Raw genomic sequence first — 22,406 nt, forward strand, 5'->3', positions numbered from 1 at the left:
CCTGCAGTTGGGGTGGGGTCCTCCAGTTGCTGATCACCAAGCTAGTGGCAAAACCAGAAGCGCACTTCCAATTTGTGGCTGGTGTTTCGGGGGGTTGCCAACCCCACGGGGTGCACATGCACACCTACACACCACCAATGGCTACCAAATACAATCTTGGTACTGGCTGCAGCATTTCTAACTTGGCAGTGTCTGAGTCCATATCATTTATGGCTCATTATAATCTAGACGATCCCTTTTACACCCTGCCTTCCAGAGGCAATAATAACCCCATCTTTCTTCCCAGTTGTGATGTTCCACCAATCAAACGGTCCTTCCTTCTCCCATGCCGCGGCCTGTTTGCCGCTCCTGGTAGCCAAGCTCCTCTTTCACGGCCCTACGCCTCGTTGCTAACTCAGTCCAATGAAGCCGTACGTGTTTTTTGCTGCGATCGTCGCCTGTGTGGTGCAGCCTGGCGTATCAAAAGCTTCCAGCTGCGGAAAAAGCAGTGTTGTTTTCAGACGGAATGAGGCACCTCACTCTCCACAACCCCGTTTTCAAAATCTTCCACCTGCCCAAGCAAGCAGCTTTTAGCCATGGCTGGTTTTCATTCCCAGGCCTGGAGGCAAGCTGCGGGGCCTCACAACTGAGCCAGGGACCTGCTCCCTCAGAGCACAAACATAAAACCACGACAGTTGAGGCCACCCGTTTTGGCGGGAAGTCAGCGGCGGCCTCCATCGGCCGCTCGCGACGACACACGCAGCCCCTCCAAACATGGAGGCCCCGCGGTGGGCGTGCCACACTCAAGATGGCGCCGGGCAAGGCTCTCCCACACTCAACATGGCTGCCGGGAGGGGAGGGAGGAGGTGCCACACTCAAGATGGCGGACGAGCCGCTTTGACACCCCCTCAGTATGTGCTGGGCGCCTATTGCGTCCCCCCCGGAAACTCGCGCCCCTGCGGGAAGGTTCCGCTGGCGGAAGTGGCGCGCGGACGGGTGACTGGGGCGGCCCCGCAGGAGCGGAAGGAGTTGAGGCCGAGGCAGGCGGAGGCGGCGAGCGAGGATGAACAACAAATTTGACGCGTGAGTCGCGCCCCCCCCGCCCCGGCCCAGTCCTCGCCCCCTGTCCCCCCCGGACGAGCCGCGGCCGTTGGTCAGGAGGGGCGGGGCGCGATGTGTCACGCGCGGGTGGGGGAGGGAGAGGCCCGGGGGGCCTTCCTGGGCCTCAGTGTGGAGGCTGCACGGGAGGGGGGGTGGAACAGTGCCCCCCTGCTGAGACCCAGCCTCTGATTTGCCTTTGGTTAACCCCCCGCCCCCAGGACAATTATAGCACCCCTACTCCCTTGGTGATTGCAATCACTGCTTGGGACAAATTTAAACCTAATGGACCGGGGTGGTGGGGAACGAGTCCAAGGAGCCGCCCCGTGCAACCCTGCCTGCAGGTGTGCACAGCGGAGGGGCAGGAAAGCAGCCCTGCCGTACCTGGGGCCTGACCCCGTCCTCATGAGCTGATTTAGAGCCCAGAGGAGGCTGACCGAGGGGTCCCGGGGTTTGGCCCGGCTGTGGATGGGACTGGGCGGGATGGACATACGGTCTGACCTGGCATGTGGCACTTACCTGCGTACAACCCATGGGCTTAAACGGGAATTGACGGGGTAACATGCCTTGGCATGTTAGTAATCAATGGGGTAATATACCTTGTCTTAAATAGGACTCTACGGGGTAATGTACCCATTATTGGCACAACTAAGTATCGGATAACAGATGATGCTTGGGCTTTGTGTTGGCCACGGGACCTGTGATGGGTGTGGGGCTCAAAACGTGCCTCCCTGCATGAGTCTCTGTTGGGCTCCCAGCTTCTCTCTGTGTCATGGGGCGTGTGTTAGGCGGCCACATTTTTGCTCCTGCACAACCTAAGGCTCTTTCTCCTCCCCCCCGGCATTCATCAGTTTGAAAGATGATGACAGTGGGGACCATGACCAGAATGAAGAGAACAGCACACAGAAAGACGGTGAGAAGGAAAAGAATGACCGAGACAAGCCCCAGGGTAGCACCAAGAGGAAGGTGAGTGCTGTGCGCTCCACTGCCGTCGTCAAGGCATGGTTGGAGATGCTGGACTTGACGGGGCTTGATCAGTCCAGTAGCTCTGCTGTAAGGAAGATGCATGTCGGCATGTTGTTATTTTTCTTTCTGCTCTGTTGTCAGTGTGATACTAACAAACTAGGGCTAATGAGTGTACAGTATAATAAGCTGAGCTCTGGTGCAATTAGAAATCTTCACCTAGTGAGTTGAACCTGTGGAAATAAAAAGCAAAGCTTGACTTGCTTCAGGCAAATCTCAAGAAGTGTTTGCAGATGGGAGCTTGCTCTTGGTTTCGAATGGCAGTTCTCAAGCAGGGTGCTGTAGCATGCTGGATGCCGTCCTTTTAAGGGTGCCCTGAAGCGCTGTGCAGTACTAGCACTGTTAAGTGTGCAAACATCTAGATGCTATTTGCAAGATAAAACCAGACACTTCAAACAGAAACCCAGAGTTTCAAAATCTTTCTGCTCTGTTGTGGTCTTTGTGGCTCTTTGATGAAAAATAATTGCTCTAATAGGTTTTTGTAGTAAAAAAATGAGTGAGAGGTTAGGAACCGGTGTTTTCAGAGGGGGCCTGGAGTCTAACACAAGCCTGCATTGAGGTTGAGAACTGCTGGTTTAGAAGATCAAGTTTTGTGCTGTTGTTTAAATAGCCTGTCCTTGAAGAGTGATTACAAGCAGATACAGCATGGTTCAGTCAGGTTTGGGAAACCACCTCCACTCCTTTAATTTTGCACTCATTAGAACTTGCTCTCTAATTAGTGTAACATCTTTGCATGATCAGCTTGGACCTTTTCCTTCTCCCTTGTATGATGGAACCTCTGTCAGGTTGGTGATTCTAGTACAACATCTGTTTCTTGGCGACTGCATTAATGCACGCTGGAAGCCTTTTATATAGACAGTGGATATTCCTGGCGCTCCCTCTGTCTTTATCTGCCTGCGTGCTGATAGTGCTATGAGAGAGCTAAATGACTGAACCCTGCCACTGGAATTGTGGTGGAGTGTTTCACTTGATTTGGGGTTTAGTTCACTTTAGATGCTTTTTCTTTTCCCAAAAATGAAAAACAGACTACTCTGTGAGAAGCTCCCATTCTCTTCTTTGTTTTGCATTCCATGGCCTGTGACAGCCTTGATCACTGCAATTGTCCTGGCAGCCCAGGGTTAAAGGGAGTCTCTCCACAATGTATTAATGCCCTTCCTAAATTTGCCTGAGGGGTTGCTATCGAGTGACATTCTTCCTGGGGCTGGGCTGCTGCCCCTTAGCACTTTGCCTTCCTGCTCGAAGAGCAAAAGTACTCTGGATTTCTAATATCCTCTTTGAAATACAGCCGATCACTGCTGAAGTAATGATCTGTGTCAAGCTATTAACCAGGATGGGATTTTTCTAGGAAAATGAGGCTAAACTGTTCCTTTTACGCTCTGTGGTGGCAGGGCCACGTGCCTTTCTAATGCCATGCATATAGCTTTCTCGGTCTCCTCTCCAGAGTAATTTGTGAGGATAAATTAGGTTCTCTGTTCTGCAGGCTGTTGTCCCAGGGCCGGCTGAACACCCACTGCAGTATAATTATACTTTCTGGTACTCCAGACGAACGCCTGGGAGGCCCACCAGCTCGCAGAGCTACGAGCAGAACATCAAACAGATTGGCACCTTTGCCTCCGTGAGTACATCCCCATCTTTGCATGTTATTGTCTAAGTGCAGTGCAACTGCTCAGGGTGACTTTTCTCTGTGGTGCTAGGCAGTGACATGTATCTGAGTCTCTGCCATCGGATGGAAGGGTGAGTGGCTTGTTTGCCAAGACCCAAGACCTGGATTCTAATCTGCCTAAAACAGTGGTGCCAAACATATGGTTGGTAAGCCCAATCCAGCCCATGAAGGTGGGTCTTCACACAGGCCAGACCAGCCACCTCTGCAGGCCAGGTTTGGCCTGAGGTGCTTGTTACCATGTCAGCATTAATGACATGGTAACATGTCCCAACCTAGGGAGCTAACACTTCACCTCCCTCCCCTACCCACTGCTGAAATGGAGGGTGGGGGGTGGTTAGTAGCTCCTGGTGAATAAAATTAGCAGCAGGGGAGATGGCAGGAGGGAAGGGAAGACATGAGCACCAAAACTAGCACCAAAACTAGCTCTAGAAGCTCAAACAGTGCCACCATTGCTCACGGGTTGTCTGGCCCGTGGGAAGTCCTGCAGTCTGGATCCAGCCCACAGCACCCAACACATTTGACACCCTTGGCTTAAAATGTGATGATGTTGTTAAAAAAGAGCAGGAGAAGGTACGACCATGGAGTGCTGCTACTTGTCATTGAAGGGTTAGTGTCTTCGTTAATGGCAGAATCCATAGTTGTAAGTCAGGGCCAGTCAAAGCATTTCCGGTCAGCTGTAAGTCTGGTAGGTGCATGCCAACTTGTTTGCAAGACTTAGTGGGTAAGTAAAGGAAGACATGACTTCCCCATGTTTAGAAGTGTTGAACATCTGCAGCTCACTTTGTGTCTACACTCCCACTGATGTGGATCTTAAACAAAAAGGTCCTCTGGTCTCGGGGTGGGGGGGGGTGCAGCACCTCTTTTGCTGTATAACTGATATGCTTGATGCAGGCATTTCCATCATACATGTGACAAGCTGGTGGGCTTGGATCTCATGACTGGCTCATTGCCTCCTTGTGACTTTGTGGAGGTGAGGGCTAAAAAATAAAGTTGGATGAGCCTGCCCTCTGAAATGGTATTGAAAAGCCAGGAGACATGGGACTCTCACAGAACAATTCCTTCTAGATCTTTCAGTGACAGAAATAAAACCAGACCTTGTTGGTGATTGGGTTCAGGATCTCCATGGTGATCAGGACTGTAAAAGAAGCCGATTCCTTTTTTTAAGATAGAGTGACTTTCCCAGAGTGTTAATCCTGTCCCCTCTGAACTCTGCTGGAATGTTTGAAGTATTAAAATAACTCTTCCATACAGCTCTGGATGTGTGAACTCTCTGTTCCTCTACCTAAGTTTTGGTATGCTGAGTCTTCAGACGTGCCAGTCCAGATAGCTGGGTCAGACCCAAATGCTAGTGGGACTGGGAAGGGTTCTATTAAGAATGATGGTCATCGGTTAACCCCATTTGGAGGCTTGGAATTCATCAGCGTCTTTTGCTTCAACAAGTGCGATTTACTTGCATGCTTATGTAGCTGTCTGGGAACCACAGAGACTTCTGTGAGAGATCACATGGCAAATAGCTATCAAACTATTTGAGCTGCATTTAAAAAAATACCCTAATTTCACTGCTTAATGTTAGGGTCACGGGTTCCTTTTACATCCCAGTAATACCTTAGGTTTTAGGGAAAGCTTGTCAAGCATCATTTCTGAACCCATGACAACTATTTAGATACTGGCCGCTAGAGGGCATAGTAAACCTTGTAACAGATCTAGTATCCACAATGTGTTTTAATGATAAGCTGTAAAACAACAAAGACAGACTCCTTCCTTCAACCCCATTTCTTGTGCTATAGTGATCAGCTATTAAATAGGATTTTTTTCTCTGAAAGGTAGAGATGGTCTGAAAACAATTCCAAGGTCTAAATGGATGTTCAGGCCCAACAGGTTTTGTGTTAGTAGTCAGCATTTGCTCATCTTTAATCTTGCTATTGACTAAAACCTGCAAAATATAAACATTAACTGTTTTGTTACTTGTTCTTTGGCTAGGCCAGGCCCAACAGTGTTGACCAAAATCAGTGGGAACTTTGCCACTGAATTCAGTGAATGCAGGATCTAGTTCAGAGGGCCTTAGTTTAAAAATATTTTTTCTTGTCTAGAGCAGCACATAGATAAGAAATGTCTGAAATGTCTTGTTGTCATTTAAAAAAAAACCCAAAACCTTTTAAGCGTTAGAGAAGCGTGTACATCACTCAGCGTTGGCATGAAAGCCAATTTAAAGAAAGATTGCTACAGTAGCAGCCAGCCTGGAAAGTGGTTAAAACAGAGTGGTTGATTTTAGAGTTACCTAAACAACTGCTTGAGCAATCACTTTTCAAAGTGGTTTAAAATCCTAAACCAGCATCAGAAAGTGTTTGTGATCCTACAAATCCCCCAACCTCCTCTTCTCCTGTGAGGAGAAATCTTGAAGCCTTCCCTGGTGTGAAAAGCAAGGGTTAATTAAGTGCTTTTGTGATCTCTGAGCCCAGTGGCAGCCTGCTGATGAGCTGAGCTGTTTCACTGCTGGCTGGTAATGGGGGTCCTGTTGGGTGGGAGTTTCACAGTATCTGACATAGACCCCCAGTGCAGTTTCACTTGCCTACGCCTTCATGAGTTACGTGGTATATGAGTACAGCAGGTACACCAAGCAATAGGCTGATAAGTGCCAGGCAGGCAGCTTCAGGTACTTAGAATAACTCTGGTACCAACCCCATCAGTCCTCCCAGGCCCATTGCAAATGTTTTAGCTTTCTCTGTACAGTATAGAGGGAGAGGGGGTAAAGTAGACCTGACTTAGTAGAGGGAAAGGAGTTGCAAGCCAGGCTTGCCTGGTGCAGAACCCAAGTCTGCTTCTGATGGTGAGAGAGCCCTGATCTTGTGAAATAGAAAGCATTTGCTTGTTGCTGATTGCTGTGGCTGTGCTATTACAGGTGGAGCAGTTCTGGAGGTTTTACAGCCACATGGTACGTCCTGGGGACCTGACAGGTCACAGCGACTTCCATCTCTTCAAAGAGGGAATCAAGCCCATGTGGGAGGTGAGTTTGTGCCCTGGACCATGGCTCATTTACCTCTGTGTTCCAGAGGGATAGTGTTTGCAGTGCAGGACTCCTGCCGTACATCCTTCTTTCTGAGCTGCATGTGTCTGATTTCAGCCCTGTCGTCTTTCACATAGCAGCCACTGATGCTGCCCTGCGTGCAGAGTGGTACACAGGAGCACAACTAGCTGCCTGTCAGCAGGAAACTGAGAACCGCCTCTCATTGGCTGCCTCCCATCTGAGACTGTGGGTTTTGGAGACTCAAAGCACCTGGCCACTGTAACACATTCACCTTTCGTTGGATCTGATTCCATTGACAGCAATGTGGGGGTTTCCTGAACCCTGTGCCACTATAAGTATATTTCACAGTCCAAATCTCCTTGTGTGGAAGAAGCAAGGAAGAGTAAAAGTGCAGGAGCTGAGAGTAAATGGTTGTGGGAAGGTTTTGATTTATATCCCCATCTCCCTCTCTTCCTTAGAATTACATACAGAAGCAAACTGAATTCTTATTGTGGAGCTGTGTGGAAACTGAGCCTGGATCAATTTTCCCCCCAGCTTGCTGGCTCATTTCCAGCAATGACCACCACTGCTTGCAGTATAAGAATTTTATGTCTTGCTCTCAAGTGCCTAATTACACTGCTTCATCCAGAAGAATTTATTTCTGAACTCAGCTGGCAGTTCGTTCACAACGGGGGCTTATAGCTTGCGTTCGTGCAAATGCTATTTATATAAAATGTCTAACCCCCTTTGAGCTTCTAATGAGCTCCTGCCTTTGGTAACATGATGCAGCCAAAAGCTTCCCAGGTTAATGATATTTGGAGTTTTAAAAAGCATTTTCTCTTATCCATCTTAAAATAGCTGTTCTTTAATTTCTGATACTCCCATCACTTTTGTGTTGAGAGAAGTAGCAGGGACCTTGCTGCTGACCTTCTTTTCCCCACTTGTTTTCTAGGCTTCTCCCCCATTTCCTAGTGGCTTCTCTCCTTGTGGCTTCCCTCCCATCCTGTGGAAGTGCCACTTCCCCACATACACCCCTCTGCATTGGTCTCATCATCCCAAATCTTTTTCTGCCTTCTCCACCAGATATCAGAAGCTTCAGTAATAACACTGCTGGGTTTGGGGTTTTTTACTGAGCTTTACTCTAATTCAACTAGCAAAGAAAAATTAAATGACTAAATAAAGATTTGTTTATCGTTGGGGGAAAAAAACGAATTCCAACAGGAACAAAATAGCAGGGGTTATTTTATCCCACTTCCTGTCCTTATTGTGGCCCTGACCTTACTTGAACAAGTGCTGATTATCTAGTGATCATATCTACTACTCTTGGTTTTACTCCCTGATTCCCCTACTCACTCCTTGTAAGGTGGCTTTGAATGGGTTAAACTAAATGCCTGTTAAGGATTGAATCCGAGACAGCTCATTTCTAAAGGGGGGATGCTCGCAAGTAGGAGAACAGAGCACTTAATCAGAAAGCAATTTGCTCCTGTCAGTAATTTGCTGCATTCCTGGCAGTTGTGCTGATTTGGATTGTTCTTGCATGGGGCTCTCCCTGACACATTCTGCCCTAAAATCTTCAGCTCCCATTTGTGGTGGTCCAAGCAATGGGGCTTTGATTCACTCCGAGCATGGTGGTCAAGTGGAAGGAGCTTGAACTTTAACATACCTGTCAGTGACTTGCAGAGACCAGGCTATTTCTCCAAATTGCTGTTAGGCTTTTAGAAGCGCTTTACCAGTGCTCCCTCCCTCGCCATCCCTTCCAGGGAAAGAAGTAGTGTCCTCATTTCCCGATGGGAAAACTCAACTCCAGGGTGGGACTGGCTCGTTTTAGGCCAGAAAGGCAATTGGTGTCAGAGCTGGGGTGGAGTACAGGAGTTCCCATCTTATAGTTCTGTGCACAAGCAATATTGTGGTCCCTTTTTGTCAGTTAAACTCTAAAGCACAAATACATAATGAATAGGACATAATGAATAGGAAGAGAATCTCTGGAAAGCAGTGAGTTGGCATCTCCCATTCTGCCTGGGTTCAAAATATCCATGTCGTGCACTAGGCATGAGGTAGGGTTTGTAATGTTTTATCTTGAAAATACCTTGGTTCTGTCACTCATACCCCATCTGATCAATATCTGCTCCCACCCAAAGATGTCCTTTAATGGAAAGCAGAAAAAATTACTGCAAGGAAACAAATCAATTTCTCATCCCTCTTCCCAGGATGATGCCAACAAAAATGGTGGAAAATGGATTATCCGTCTGAGGAAGGGCTTAGCATCCCGATGCTGGGAGAATCTCATTCTGGCCATGCTGGGAGAACAGTTTATGGTTGGGGAAGAGATCTGCGGGGCAGTCGTCTCTGTCCGGTTCCAGGTAAGCTGCTCGGCAGACTGTCAGGTGTGCCTGCTGGCTGGTTTACACATGCTGCCCTCTGCTAACCCCTCCAATCCTTGTGCTCCAGGAGGACATTATCTCAATATGGAACAAGACGGCCAGCGACCAGGCAACCACAGCCCGGATACGTGACACGCTGCGGCGAGTGCTTAATCTACCTCCCAACACCATCATGGAATACAAGACGCACACCGACAGCATCAAGTACGTGCTGCAGTTTGGGAGGGAGCGGTGCTGGTTACCCATGCATTTGGCGGCTTAATGCAAGGTGTAGGGGTACAAAGGAATGGTCACGTGTGTTGTTTGTGTACCAGTGCTTTGGGACTGTTTTGACTGTCAGCAGATACAAACAGCAGCTCTTGTGCCAGGTCACTTTAAAAGTCAAAAGCCTGTGTTATTGCCCTGCTGCTGTTGGGGATATTTGCTTTTCAACAGTAAAAACATCTTGGTTTTCTATCACATGCGGTCCTGGTCTTCACTAACAACCTACCGTCTCCTTCATCTGGGAACTGGGCTCTCCAATGGGGGAACATGGTTTTATCTGTTCAGAGACAAGATTGCAGTGGGGAACAGATTACTTGAATGAGTAGAGTTTCTGCAAAATAAAATACGGAAGCTAACTGGGATTTATTGGGCCATTAGACTTATAAATGTTCCTGGGAAAGCGCCGTGTGAATTTACAGTGCTGTACAAATGATTTCTAATCATAATAAATGCTGTATATTAAATCCTCCCGGCCCCTAGTGACAGAGGCTCTTTAACAAGACTAGAGGCTCATGGTACGCAGAGAGGACAGCTGTATTTTTAAATAAGCCCATTACAGTTTGCCATGCCAGGCTATTCACGGTGATGTTTATTTCCCGCAAAGTGACAGAATCATTGCATATAGGGGTATTAGATGAAAGTGAATAACACAGACCCTTTTTCTGTTAAGTGCATTAGAAGCCAGAACACAGATTCAGTCACGTGGGTTGGGTTAAGGGCACTTTGAAGTGTTACATATGCAAAAAAGCAATTGAACAAATTAATAGTAAGGACAGGAATTCCTGGCATTAGAACTCGGGCTTTTGAATCCACCCTGGAAGCACCACGGGCCAAGTACCCATCAAGATTTTCTAGGCAGGGCCTCTTTCCATGGCTAAAATTTGCTGAATCCTTGGCAAGCCCTCTGTCCCACACGGCTGCTCAGGCCATGTCACAGTGTAGGATGATCAGTCTAGTGTTTAGTGAAAAGTGCCTGTCACAATCGCTGCAGGTTTAGACTCAGGGTTAGCTGGTCAAATCCTGTTTCTGATAGGAACCCCAAAGAGCTTCTGGACCCCACCTGTGGCCTTCTCAGATGGCTGCTTGTGAGTGGGAGGGCAAGCTCGGTATTCTTCTTAAATGTACTCTGTTCCTGACTTCTGTTTCCAAAGGCTCCCACTGAAATGATTGCTGGATCTTCTTGCTGGACTCTGAGGAGTACGCTCCCTATTGCTGGGCAGTGGTGCTACTTCTTCCACCTGCTTCCGCTAATTGCCAATAGAGGGCATTGCTTCTACCACATCTGTCTTGATTACAGAATTGTACAGGGCTTCTGCGGACCTGCAGGTGGCTATTCAGTTTCTGTAGTACTTTTCAGAGACAATGCAGCCCGTGAGCTAAGGCTTTGGGCTCCTTGCAGTGAGAGGAATTGATATCTCTGGGTATAACATCCTCATTTGCCTTCTCTTCTCTCCCTAGCCTTAGCACAGACAGCCCCTGCCCTGAGCCAGCATTCCAGCCACGGGGGGCTGGGAGCACCTCTGCTGTCTGGGTTAGGCAGAGAGGTTTTACCATGGGAAGCTGAGATGCATCCTCTGCATGACATCCTCCCCTACTTCTGCAGGAACACACCATGGCTTCTTCCTGTGTAGGGATTCACACTTTTGAGGGCGGCTGTGTATTGCACTGACTCCAGCCTGCTCATGTGGTCTCCCCGAATTCATTCAGTTCCTTCCATTCCTTCCTTGCTGGCCTCTACTCTCTGGCTGTTGCTGTTTCATTTTCTTTTGCTGATGTGAAATCCAGGATGTGATTGTCTGGGCATAGCAGGTGTTTGGGGAGCAGATTCCCATTAAGATTGGGATTCAGTCTAGCGGCTGAGAGCAGGTCTTGAATGGGGTTAGTTGGCTTATTTCCTGCTTATTCTTCTGCACTTGGGCAGGCTTGCAGCCCCTTCTAAGGCAGAGCTAGACTGTACTTCATGCCAACATTCCCTTAATGGCACTGCATCTGCTGGGTAGATTCTGATCTTTTCCACCTGTGCAAACCCAGAGAGAACTACTTATCAGAGTCATCACCCTGCACTTGAATCAAGGAAACGGAGAAGCAACTGAACTATTCTCTCGCACTCTCTCTCTCTCTCTATCTCGTCACCAGCATTTGTACATAGTAGTTGCAAGCAGGTCTTTGTGGCTGTAGCTATGGCTGTAAACTGGATTGGGCACAGCCACTGAGGCCCTGACAGGACGGTAGGGAAAGACAGCACTTGCTGCAGTCTGACCGCGTGTGCAGGCTGAATCATGTTAGCAGGCTTCTCTCGCCAAGGCAGGATTTCTTGTGTATCTCTCTCCTCCGGGAAGGCTCCCCCTTTCCCCTTCCTATCCATCAAATCCTCTTGACATGCTGTCTGTTGTCAGGTGAACTCCTGTTGCATGTGCAGCACTTGATTTAGGGCTCTGGCAGGCTTCCTAGCCAGTGTGTGGCATTCACAGTCCATGGCTCTGCTTTACGAAAGGCCTCAATGAAGCAGCGGTGTTGGGGGCTTTCTTGGTATTTCCTTTCTGGGTGGCTTGCAATGTTTTAATTTCTCTGGGCTGCTTGTATGCAGAGTTTGATTAGCAGCAATGGTGCTTGGAGGGAGGGAGCATGCTTTGTGGGTGCTGCTTAAAATCTGGAGCTTTGTTTAGAGAACTGGTTTTCCAGGCTCTCTCCAGTGTGTGCTCTGCTGTGGGATCTGGTGCAAGACTTGGCCATCACTCCTGAGACATTACATTTATTCTTCCGAAACCTACCTTTCTGGGCCCTGCGTTGGTGAGGCTGTGAGCCCCTCACTGACAGGCTCGATGCAGTGGAGCTGTGTTTGAAAAGGAACTTATTCATTAGATTTTCCCAGAAGCTGCCCTGCCTTCAGTCCTTCTTCTTGGCAGCAGCGGGCTTGCACGTTTAGCCACATAAGCAGACCCTTCAGACTGGGTTTCCTGAGTTCCTCCTTTCTTGGGTGCAATATTGACAAACTGTCTAAGCCCCCGGAAGCAGGCGGCTTATCCTAATCTTGTATCCATCTCCAGTCTTGCTAGAAAAATGGTCCCGGAAAGCTGACAAAGTCCAGAAGGCAGTTAATACCCTTCATCTGGCAGTGCTGGGCACCTAGGAGGTTTCAGAGAGGTCTAGTTATAGTGGCTGAGGAGAAGTCTTACTCCCCCGCTCCCTTACTGCCTAACACATTTCTTTCAGTTAAGGGTTTTCTAGAGCACTACAATTTCCATGCTGTGAACACGTAGGGAAACGCTGCGCTTCTAACTAGAAAGCTCCTGTTATGCCAAGGTGCCCTACAGGAAGGGTTTCCTTCACTAGCAGTGTTTCACACCTCATCCTTCTTTCCTGCTTCTGGTTTGTGTCTGGGGCATGGGGGTTTGTCTTCCATCAACAGCTTCTGTCAGCAGCTAAGGGTAAGTCAAGAATTATGCTCTCTTTGTGGGAGACAGATGCCTTCCTTGAGTGGCAGTACATAGGCTTCTGCTGAGCTCTCTGTGCTGGCAGTATTTTGGTTGCTGAGTGACTTTATGGATCATCCTGTCAGCTTTAAAGCAAAGCTGCTTTTCTGAGAACAAAACTGTGCTTGAAAGTGCCTGCTGGAGTGGGAGCTGAACAGAGTATAAAACGATCCCTTCCTCTCAGGGACTGCTGATAACTAATGGGACTATGAGAGTGAATTAAAAGAATGACTGATCTTAACAGTGCTGGCATTAGGGCTGTTTCACTGCAGGCACTTGCTGACAATAACCTCAGACCTTCCTTTGGCCAGGGAACAAGCAGATATGCTACAGAAGGGAAGAGGGAGTTATGCAATACAGAGGAATGATTAGGGGGTTCCATGAAGCTGTCCCAGGACAAGGGAAGGCGCAACAGCTATTCAGACTCCAAAGGCTGCTGAGAAGTGACATCCCTATGAGGGTAGTGCTGTATGGCAGTGAAGTCTGAAGAGTCACCCTGTTCCTCATGGGAAGGAAGTTGGTTGGCTAATGGCTTAATGTGGGGAGAAAAGTCTTTGCTGCTGGCTCAACGGTTCGCATGACTCACTGAGACCCCTGCACTTCCATCCATTCTAACTCCTTGCAAACTGGGAAGCAACATTTTTGAAGGTTGCAGTCACTCCTACAGCCCTCTGCTTGGCTTTGAGCTGCATGTGGCTTCACCCCAGCACCCTTAATCCTTAATTACATTTTGTATCATTACAAAATTAGATACTTGAAGTCGGGGGGGAGAGAGCTGTGTGAATGCAGAGAAGTCCTCCCTTTACTGTGGCACACCTCCAGAATGACGAGTTGTCCCTCATGTTGGGAGGAGTGACTTGAATGTGTATTGTTCACTGCTTGCTTCTAGGTCTAAGATTAGGCAGACAGTGTAATGGAGCTCAGGGAGGTGCCAGAGCTGAGGGCTGTCCACCTTTTTTCAGGTCCCTGGAAATAGTGACTCAGGATAGCTGGGGGATTCGTCTTCCGGTTCTGGCCTCGCTCCTAGCAGACATCCAGGTTTTAAAGAGCACTTTCCTAGCCCAGAGCTTTGAAAAGGGGGTGATGCCTCTTCAAGTATATTTGGACAATGACATGGGAGTGTTGGTGAATCTGGAAGGCTCGGTATCTTGGGGGCTTCTTCCTTCACTGTAAAGGGGCTAAAAGTAAAATCCATTTATTCCGTATTTCTTCTTGGGAAATGCAGCTCAAATGTTCAGGTCCAAAGATGACTACTGCCTTCTGGAACACTGTACCTAGATGTTTCTAGGTGCTACCAGAGATCTGAAAAAGTTTTGTTCTTGCTTTTTTTTTTTTAGCAAAAGGAAGGAGAGGTTGGAAGGATCTGGGATCACTTCCTAGATGACTTCGAGCAAGTCTGTTGTTATGGTAGGGCCAGCCAAAGATGGGGCTCCATTCTTCTGGGAACTGTCCACACACAGTGTCTTAGATGGTCGCTATGCCAAGAGCAAGGACAAGACTACAGAGACAACACCCACTAGGTGGAAGGCAGGGCAGAATGCACAGTGAATGCTGATGGCAGAAGAAGACATATTAGTTTGCGTATGTTTTTAGGGTAGTTTGGGTTAGGATCAGCAAGATGGGAAGGGCTGAGAGAGACTAGCTTGAAATGGAAGAAGCGGGATGGCTGGGACAGTCAGAGTTGCAGGAGGGTCTTGGTGGCCTCCGGCTTGGTTCTGGCAGCCTCTGCAACTGCTTCTGTCAGTGGAGTCTTCTGCTGGCTTCTCACTGCAGTTCTTCTCCCCAGGCCTCATGGCAAAAGTGGAGGCACCATCAAGTCTTAGTGCTTCCACAAGCGTGGCCCATGGTGGGGACCACTTAATCACCAATGCTTCAGTTTCCCCATCTGTTAAATAAAAATAATCCCCCACCCCCATCTATGTGTGGTGCTCAGCTGCTATGGTTGCAGGGCTCTGAAAAGTGCCTACACGTGCTGACCCAGAACTGTACAGGGGCATTGGGGAACACAGTAACAGGAGTGGCCTCCTCAGGCAAGGCAGCAGAAGTTTCTGATTTCCCTTATTCCTGCATCATGTGTGAGGCTTTATGTTCTAGATTTCCTGCAGTATGAAGGACTTTTGCTACCAGGTTAGGAATGGGACTTGGCAGTCAGAGCACAGCATGGGTACAGCAGCCAGGGTGATCCTAACTGGAGAAGGTGGGCGCTGGGTTCACGTCAGAAATAAATCTGTCCAGGAATAACTGGTGCTATCAGGGAAGGAAACCAAGGAAGCACCGGAGGTGGTAACGTAGGGGAGAAAGACACAAAGGCAGCAGCATTAACCAGAGAAGAGCTGGGGACAGCCTGCAGTGGAGGAGTTCAGGCTCTGTGCAGTAGATGAGGGGAGCGAAGGGGAGAGGAGCCTAGGACCAGAAGAAGGAGACTGCATAGGCAGTCAGAAGCAGATGCAGCTGGTCAGAAGGGCTCCATTTTGTTGTCCTTCTAAGTCCAGCCTCTATGTGTTCTGCAGCTTATGGTGCTTTCAACCCTATCCGGGCTTTGCAGATCCCTTTTTCTGCATGGTTTCCTGGCCTTGTAGTCCTGATTGTTGGTACCAGCCAGGTGTATGCAAGGAGGGGAGACCTTGCATGTAGGCCACGCTTGGAGGTAGAAAAGTCATGGGATGCAGAGCTAGGGTAGGGCTTTTTCCTGTTATAACTTGTCTCTGTGCTGTTTCCTGGCAGTGAGCTTCTAGCCTGGCTCTTCTGTTTTTGGATACTTCTCGAAGCAGGGCCTGCCATGCTGGCCAAACTGGTGTTGTGAAACTCCTCTGGAGGAATACCTGCTAGAAGCCACAGTGAGGCCCCCTTCCATGATCCCCCTCATTTGCCTTTGACCTAAGGTTGCTCTGAACCCCGGCCAGTCAGGGTGGGGCTGGTACACAAACCAAACCAGACAGCAGCCCCTGCCCTGCACCTGTGCTGCCCCCGTACCTTTGCAGCGTTCCCCTGTCGTTCCATTAGTTCCATCAGAGCAAAGGGCTGGCACGGGGCTGCTGCCTAGCCCTGACCAGTGGGTGCTGTCTCTGAAGGGGTGCTGTGAGCTGACTGTTCATTACTTGTCCGTCCTGGTGAAGAACATTCTGGGAGAGGAGAGAAGAATTGATGGGAAAGAAGCCAACTCTTGGCAACATGGCATTTCAGTGGATATTAACAGGTCCCTTTGGCAGGCCACACAGGCTGAGGGCTGAGTTCCTGAGTTTTCTCCCTGGAAGGGCCATCCCTGCAGACTGAGGTGCACCGAAGGGGGTTCTTGTTCCGTACTGAGAGGTATGGAGTCCTTTGGTCTTCAGTGCAGGTCACCTGTGGAGGGGAAATGTAGCCCTTCTCACTCTTTGAAAGGAAGAGCATGTATTTAGATCCAAGTTCTCAGTCCTGGCGTTACACATTCCCACTCTCCTGGGCTCCCTCTGTAAAGCTGGCCAGAAAATGGCAGAGCATGCCGCATACAGCTTGGCAGAGCATGCAGCATACAGCTTAGCTCGGAGGCACGGAAGATCCAGAGCCCAGTGGCAGCGTGGAATGTCCTTCCAGACTCTCCCCTGCCATGCTTAAAGCCCATTGCAAACTAACGAGCTTCAGGTCTGGAAATAAGTACATATTGGGCAGAATCAGATTTGACAACTGAGCTGGTTTGTCTCTAATCTCCCGGTGCCTCTGGGATTGCTTAGGTTACGTTAAATGGCTTGGCATGTACTGCAGCCCCACGTGCTATATTCAGGAGCCCTGAGAGCTACAAAGCCCTTTGATGTATCTGATTCCAGAAGATACTAGTCATGGTCGTATTAACCTCAGTGTTGTTTCCCGGAGAGAGCTCTCGGTATGCCGTCCTTGTACAACAGACAGCAATTTCTCAGTCTACTAGCTTTGTCCATCAGGAGCACATCCTCCACCAGGGAATGGAACGTTAGGCCTGTCCCTGTGACTTATCTGAAAGCACTTTCGTTTCAAATAGCTGTAGCGCGTCTATTGTGGTTGTCATTAACAATGCAGGTTTATGCTAGAAAATGAGACTCTCTAATAATAATTGCATTCTGAAGCCTGGTTAGAGAATGGGGTAGTAATGAAGCCATATGGCATAAAAACAAATGCATTTCAGGGGGTTCACGTATCTAGGTATGTGCTGAAGCAGGAGCCCAGAAGCTAGCGTAGTTTAAGCAGCCAAGGACTGTGACAGTCCTCTAGCCTGGGTTATTTTATTAGCCATGGGAAACAGAAATTCAGTTTTAAAAAAGGAAGGAGGTCATCGCCTTGTCTCTGGGTATTAACACGGCTTGATCGCCGCCAACCAATGAGGAAGTGCCCTGGCAGTGCTGGAGTTCAAAGCTGCTCGCGCTGTCAGAGGCTTGGCTGGATTTTAAGGATGCTTCTGTCCACTAAGGCTGTCTGAGAATATTGCCTTGCTCCCCAACGAGTGCTTTTCAAAACGCCATTGAATGTCTCTGCTCTCATTAAAGTTAAGAAGCCTTTGATCTCAAGTGCTGTTTTTTTTCCCTCTGGCTTGCCAGGGCCTGGGAGGAGTTTCATGGCCTGGTGAACAGCAGTGGCCGCTGATTGAAGGCTCCCCTTCTCTCTGTCACACCCAGGGTAGGGCCTCATCTTTCTTCTTACGCGACTGTATGGCATACCTCTCCGCCACAGGGATGATCCTCCAACTCTGACCCCAACACAGGCTTGCATTGTGGGCCTGTGATCCGTCCCATTTTGCTATTGGCTAAGTTAAGATCAAAAGTGATCTTTGAATCCAAAAGCACTAACATTTTCACCGTGGAGTGTCTTGTCTCTTTACCTTGCATTTCCTGCCGGGATGGTGGCTGCTGTTTTGATGCTGTGTCCTCTGTCTGCAAGGCAGGTGTATCCCAGGCCCAGGCCCAGGCCCAGGAGGCTGAGAGGTATGGCCTCAGCTTGTTTGTACTGCAGAGGGGTTGGCTGTTTAGAGCTGGAATCGGACACTGGTACATACATTTGCCCACTGGTAAAGGGGCTCTGAGCTTGGCATGCATGCCTTTGCTCTCAATGCCGAGCATGGCAGAATAAATTGGACCACCTATGAAGGCTTGTCTGGGAAGATCATGCAGGAATTGCTCTGTTTTAAAAATAGCACAAGCTGTGGATAACAGGATGAGACTTCACAAGTTCCTCTGTTAATGGCAACCATGTGCAGATAAGTAGGGTAGGCAGGTTCAGCACAGAGGTGAATCCCATGACCAAGATCATCTTCAGTCCCTTATTGTCCACTTACGTAATGGCAGGCACCTTCCTTTAAGTGGCTAGAACACTGCCTGCTGAACTTGAGGCTCGTTCTGTTGTCATGACGCTGTAGATGAGCTGGATTGCTGCTGAGTAATCACTCTGGTTGCTACACATCAGTGCACAGTAACTTGCCCAAGGGGGATGTGTTGCAGTGTCCCAAATCCCATAAAGCTGTACATGCAAAGCTACCTTCCAAGCTTGGTTGGTAACCCCCCAGCTGCCACCACTTCCCACCTTACCATCCAGCAGAAATGCATTGGATAAACTCACCCGGTGATTGTGGGCAGAAACAAAGAACTTTCTTGCCTACCTCACAGGATTGGCTTTGTGGGAGGATTAACGAGATGTTTATGAAACACTAAACATGGTGCTTAGTGCTGTTTGTATTATTAGAAGACCTTCCCATGACCTTCTAGAATAAAATAACAGCACAGTTGGTGATTTACCAATAGAAGACGGTAGATGTGCAAAGCGCATTTGAATATGCTGGTAATATTGACTCAACTGTCTTAATTGCCTTTGTTACCCACACTGAGCAGAGCAAGCAGTGACAGGAGCAGAGAGAGCCTGGGTGACCGAGAAATAGGCAGTGGGGACTTCGTGGTAATGGGGAACGAAGAGAGAAAGTCAGGATTCCCCCTGCTAGGCAACAGCTAATCACTAATTAGAGACCTGTAGGAACCTGCTTTTCAAGGTGAACTCTTTTGCCATCTGTAGGCTTGGCGTGGGTGAGAGAATAGTGCTGGGAGATGAGGCATCATGCAGCTGCCGTCGGGTACCTGGGTTGCACTAGTGAGTTTAGAACCGTGCCCCCAACTAGCAGGGCTGCCCAGCTCTGCTGTCAGGGAGCACAGGACTATGGTGCTTAGCACTGCCTTTCTGAGGGTGACCTCCAAGCATGTGTCTAATAGCAGGATAATGCATTTAACACCCCAGATATCAGAAGGGTGTCCAGCATACAATAGACTTGAAAAAGACCACCGTCAAATCCTCCCAAGAAAAGCCAGACTGCCCTGCTGGCTGTCCAGGTTCCACACAGCACTTCAACAGAGCACAGAGCTAGCCCAGAGGTTTAAGAAGCACTTCACAGTCCTTCGGCAAACTCCACTTCTTACTGCCTGCCTCTGTTCTGTAGCATGGCTTCAGCTAGGTGTGCTGACCTGCTGGGACATGTGCTTGATCTAACCTTGTAGAATTCCCCCCAACCCAGCTTGTTCATTCCTGTAGGGCCCAGTGTCACTGCTTTTGTAGGGTGAGCAGAAAGCCCAGGCCCTGTGGCTGTCAGAGACCTGAGCTTTGAGTGACAGGTCATGTGCTGAAAGAATAGGTACTAGAGGTGCACCAATACATCATTCCATATTGTATCAGCATCGATGAAAAAAGAATTGACATTATTGGGAGTCAGCTTTTTTGGCTGATGTGGCTGATAATGTCACCAATAAATGCTGCGTGCATGTGTGCGGCCAGGAGTGCAGCCCAGAAGCTTGGAGAGCAGCATCCAGATGGTAAGCGTCTTGGGGGAAAGGGATGGGGGCAGATTGAAGCCCCCGCAGAGAAGGGCGGGAGTGGGGCTAGGGCAGAGGCAAGCGGTGCACAGGTGGGGTGTAGGACAGCTGCAAGCAGCTCACCCAGGAGGCATGGGGGGGGCAGGGTGGAAGGCTCCCACCACTGCACACATCCATGAGGGAGGCATGGGGTGTGCAAGCCCCCTGGATTTGTGTGGAGGGCAAGAGGGGGCTGCCACTGCACTCAGGGCTGGGAGCGGCACCAGGCTCTTCCCAGCTGGGGGTTGGGCTGGGGCAGGTGACAGCAGTGCTGGGAGCAGGGGCTACAGGTTGGGCTGCAGCCACCCCAAAATTTGCCGTAGCTATCCCCAAACCACCTCATCCCAGCGCTGCAGCCTTGGCCCAAGCACCTTGCCAGGGAGAGCCCAATACTGCCCCAACCCGCAGTGGGGAGCCTGCTCTTGCCCCATGTGCAGATCTAGGGGCACATGTCCCCCATGCCTCCCCAGGGGGAGTGGATAGCAGCAGGAGCTGCCCCTTGGACAAGCCACTTGTGGCTCTGTCCTGCGCCTTGCCCTGCCCCAGCTGCGCAACGCCTGTCCCAGCCTCAGTCCCACTCCCTCCGTCACTGCAGGGGCCTCCATCTGCACCCCAGCCCCCCCCGTACCCTTCCCTCCCCTGCTCCTTGCCCCTTCCCCCTCAACATACTTACCAGCCAGATGCTGTTTTCCAATCTGCCGGGCTTGCTTATCAGCAATTGAGTCGGTATTAGCCAATATGGCTTCTTAATAATCGGCCATCAGTATTGGACTAGAAAGTCTTTATTGGTGCACCCCTAATAGATACACAAGTGCTCTTGTTGCACAGTCCCCTTTTATTGGTGGCCCTGCTCACGTGAATGAGGGCTGCAGTATCAGCTCTAAGAGCTTCCCTTCCAGGTCATGGGGTTCTTGAGGTTAGTAAAATCTGAACTTCTTGATAGTGTCTCTTACAAAGAGCTCCCTGTATCGGGGATAAAATCAAGAGAGGTCAGACTGCCACTGAGATTAGAGCTATGAGCTCAGCTGCCAAACAAAGTAGCTGTTGTTTGCTTGAGAACAGAATAGATGAGGCCCTGTATGAGAGGCGCTTGCTCTTATCTTGAAGTCTACTGGGAAGTTTTGAGATGTCAAATGAGCCCATGGCTGACAACTGCTATTATCCTTGAACCTTCCTAACAGATAAGGAGGAACCCAGGATCTTCTCCTCCTCCATCTAAGTGCACTGGTGACTAGTAGCACCTGGGGTTTGAGTGGGAGCACTGGCTAGAATGTGGATTTGCTTAATAGTTATCTGGTCTGATTTGAGAGCAAGCGCAGCTACTAAAAACCCACCCATTTCCAGTCTGCCTCATGGAACACATGAGACTTGTCTTGGAAGCCAAGTCCTTGCTCATATGATTAATCTCCTGTTTTCTCCCTCTGTCTTCCAGGGATAACTCAAGCTTTCGAAATACAAAAATCACTTTGTGAGAACAGCAAGGTTGGCACTGGACTCCTCATCACCTTGGAAACCAAGGAGAGGTCTCATCCATGCCCTCCAGTCTCTGAAGGGACTTGCAGCCTGGATTGACCAGGTCCCTTTTCGCTCTCCTCTCTGGGGAAGGATCCCATTCAACGCCCTGAGCATCGGTGACTGACACCAGGCTGACCTTGTCACACAAACTCTCTTTGCGGGGGCGGGAGGCCAACCTTTCCCATAGCAGCGTGCCACCAAGGCGCCTCCTTCAGCACTTTCTTCTTCCTCTCTGTACACTGCACCTAGGATGTTGCAATCTCACACTCATGCCAGAGCCTTCTGCTGAGGGATACCAGTATTAAGAACATCTCTGCAGCTGGGAGAAGTGTCCTAGTTGAGAGCCAGCCTGTTGGTTTGCAAGTGCCCCGTTCCAGCTCTGCCAATAAATTATTGGGTCTCTTTGTTTCTTTCAGTCTGTCGTTTCCTTTGGTTCATTTAAAAACAAGCAAAAGGGTGATTTTCTTGCTTGAAGCCCCTTCCTGACCTCCATGAACCAGGACCCCACAGGTCTCCAAGACTGTGAAATCCTCCACCCTTCTCTCATCAGTGAGTTGCCCAGCAGCAAGGGAACCTGACATCAAACATCACTGGTCCGGCTTTGTGGTCCTGACTCTTCTAATAGCCATGGAGCCTAACATGGCCTTGATGCGACTCTGCAGCATTTGTTTGTGGTTAGACTAATTTTGGCCTAGGTCGGGCTTGTTTGCATGATGTGCTTCTGAAAAATGGGAGTGGTATTCTCTCCCTCCCTGCCTGCCTGCTTGAGCTCCTGTGCCTGCTAGTGCCTTGCACGACTGCCTGCCAGCCTGCCTGTGCCATGGCTAGATGGAGGCTTATAGTCAGTGTTCTTCTCAAGCCAGGGGAAGGAGGGGCCTAAAAGGCCATAATTATCTTGGCTCCAGTTCCCTTCCTGGGATAACAGGAGCTCTGCAGGGCATTGGATTGATCAATGAAAACGTCAAGTGTATGGATGTTAGCATTCAAATGGTGTGTGTGCTGTCATCTGGGGAAGACCCAGCCAGGATTTGGCCCTGAGAAGCAGCTCTTGGGGATCAGGGCTGGGGAGTGGGAGTGATCTGGCTGCTACCCCAGTGCAAGGCAAACAGTGGTGTGTCTTGTCTGGGGAGCTCAGACACCTGCAGCTGCGTTTCCACAGCAAGGAAGAGA

At 49.4% G+C, this 22,406-nt stretch overlaps 1 protein-coding gene across 2 annotated transcripts; it reads left to right on the forward strand.

Annotated features, from left to right (window-relative positions):
- Positions 1 to 907: 907 nt before the first annotated feature.
- On the forward strand, positions 908 to 21,644 carry EIF4E2 (eukaryotic translation initiation factor 4E family member 2). Of its 2 annotated transcripts, XM_090051946.1 has the most exons (8): positions 908 to 1,062; positions 1,929 to 2,043; positions 3,581 to 3,715; positions 6,663 to 6,767; positions 8,975 to 9,127; positions 9,216 to 9,352; positions 17,433 to 17,511; positions 21,154 to 21,644. In XM_090051946.1, exons 1-7 carry the CDS (start codon positions 1,043 to 1,045, stop codon positions 17,476 to 17,478), a joined length of 711 nt encoding a protein of 236 aa, XP_089908072.1. In that variant the 5' UTR covers positions 908 to 1,042; the 3' UTR covers positions 17,479 to 17,511; positions 21,154 to 21,644. The 2 variants fall into 2 exon arrangements, with proteins under 2 accessions (XP_089908072.1, XP_089908073.1); XM_090051947.1 differs by lacking the exon at positions 17,433 to 17,511.
- Positions 21,645 to 22,406: the final 762 nt, after the last annotated feature.

The sequence above is a fragment of the Crocodylus siamensis genome, chromosome 6, assembly GCF_052110815.1.
Source record: "Crocodylus siamensis isolate JL-2025a chromosome 6, ASM5211081v1, whole genome shotgun sequence".
NCBI classification, from domain to species: domain Eukaryota; kingdom Metazoa; phylum Chordata; order Crocodylia; family Crocodylidae; genus Crocodylus; species Crocodylus siamensis.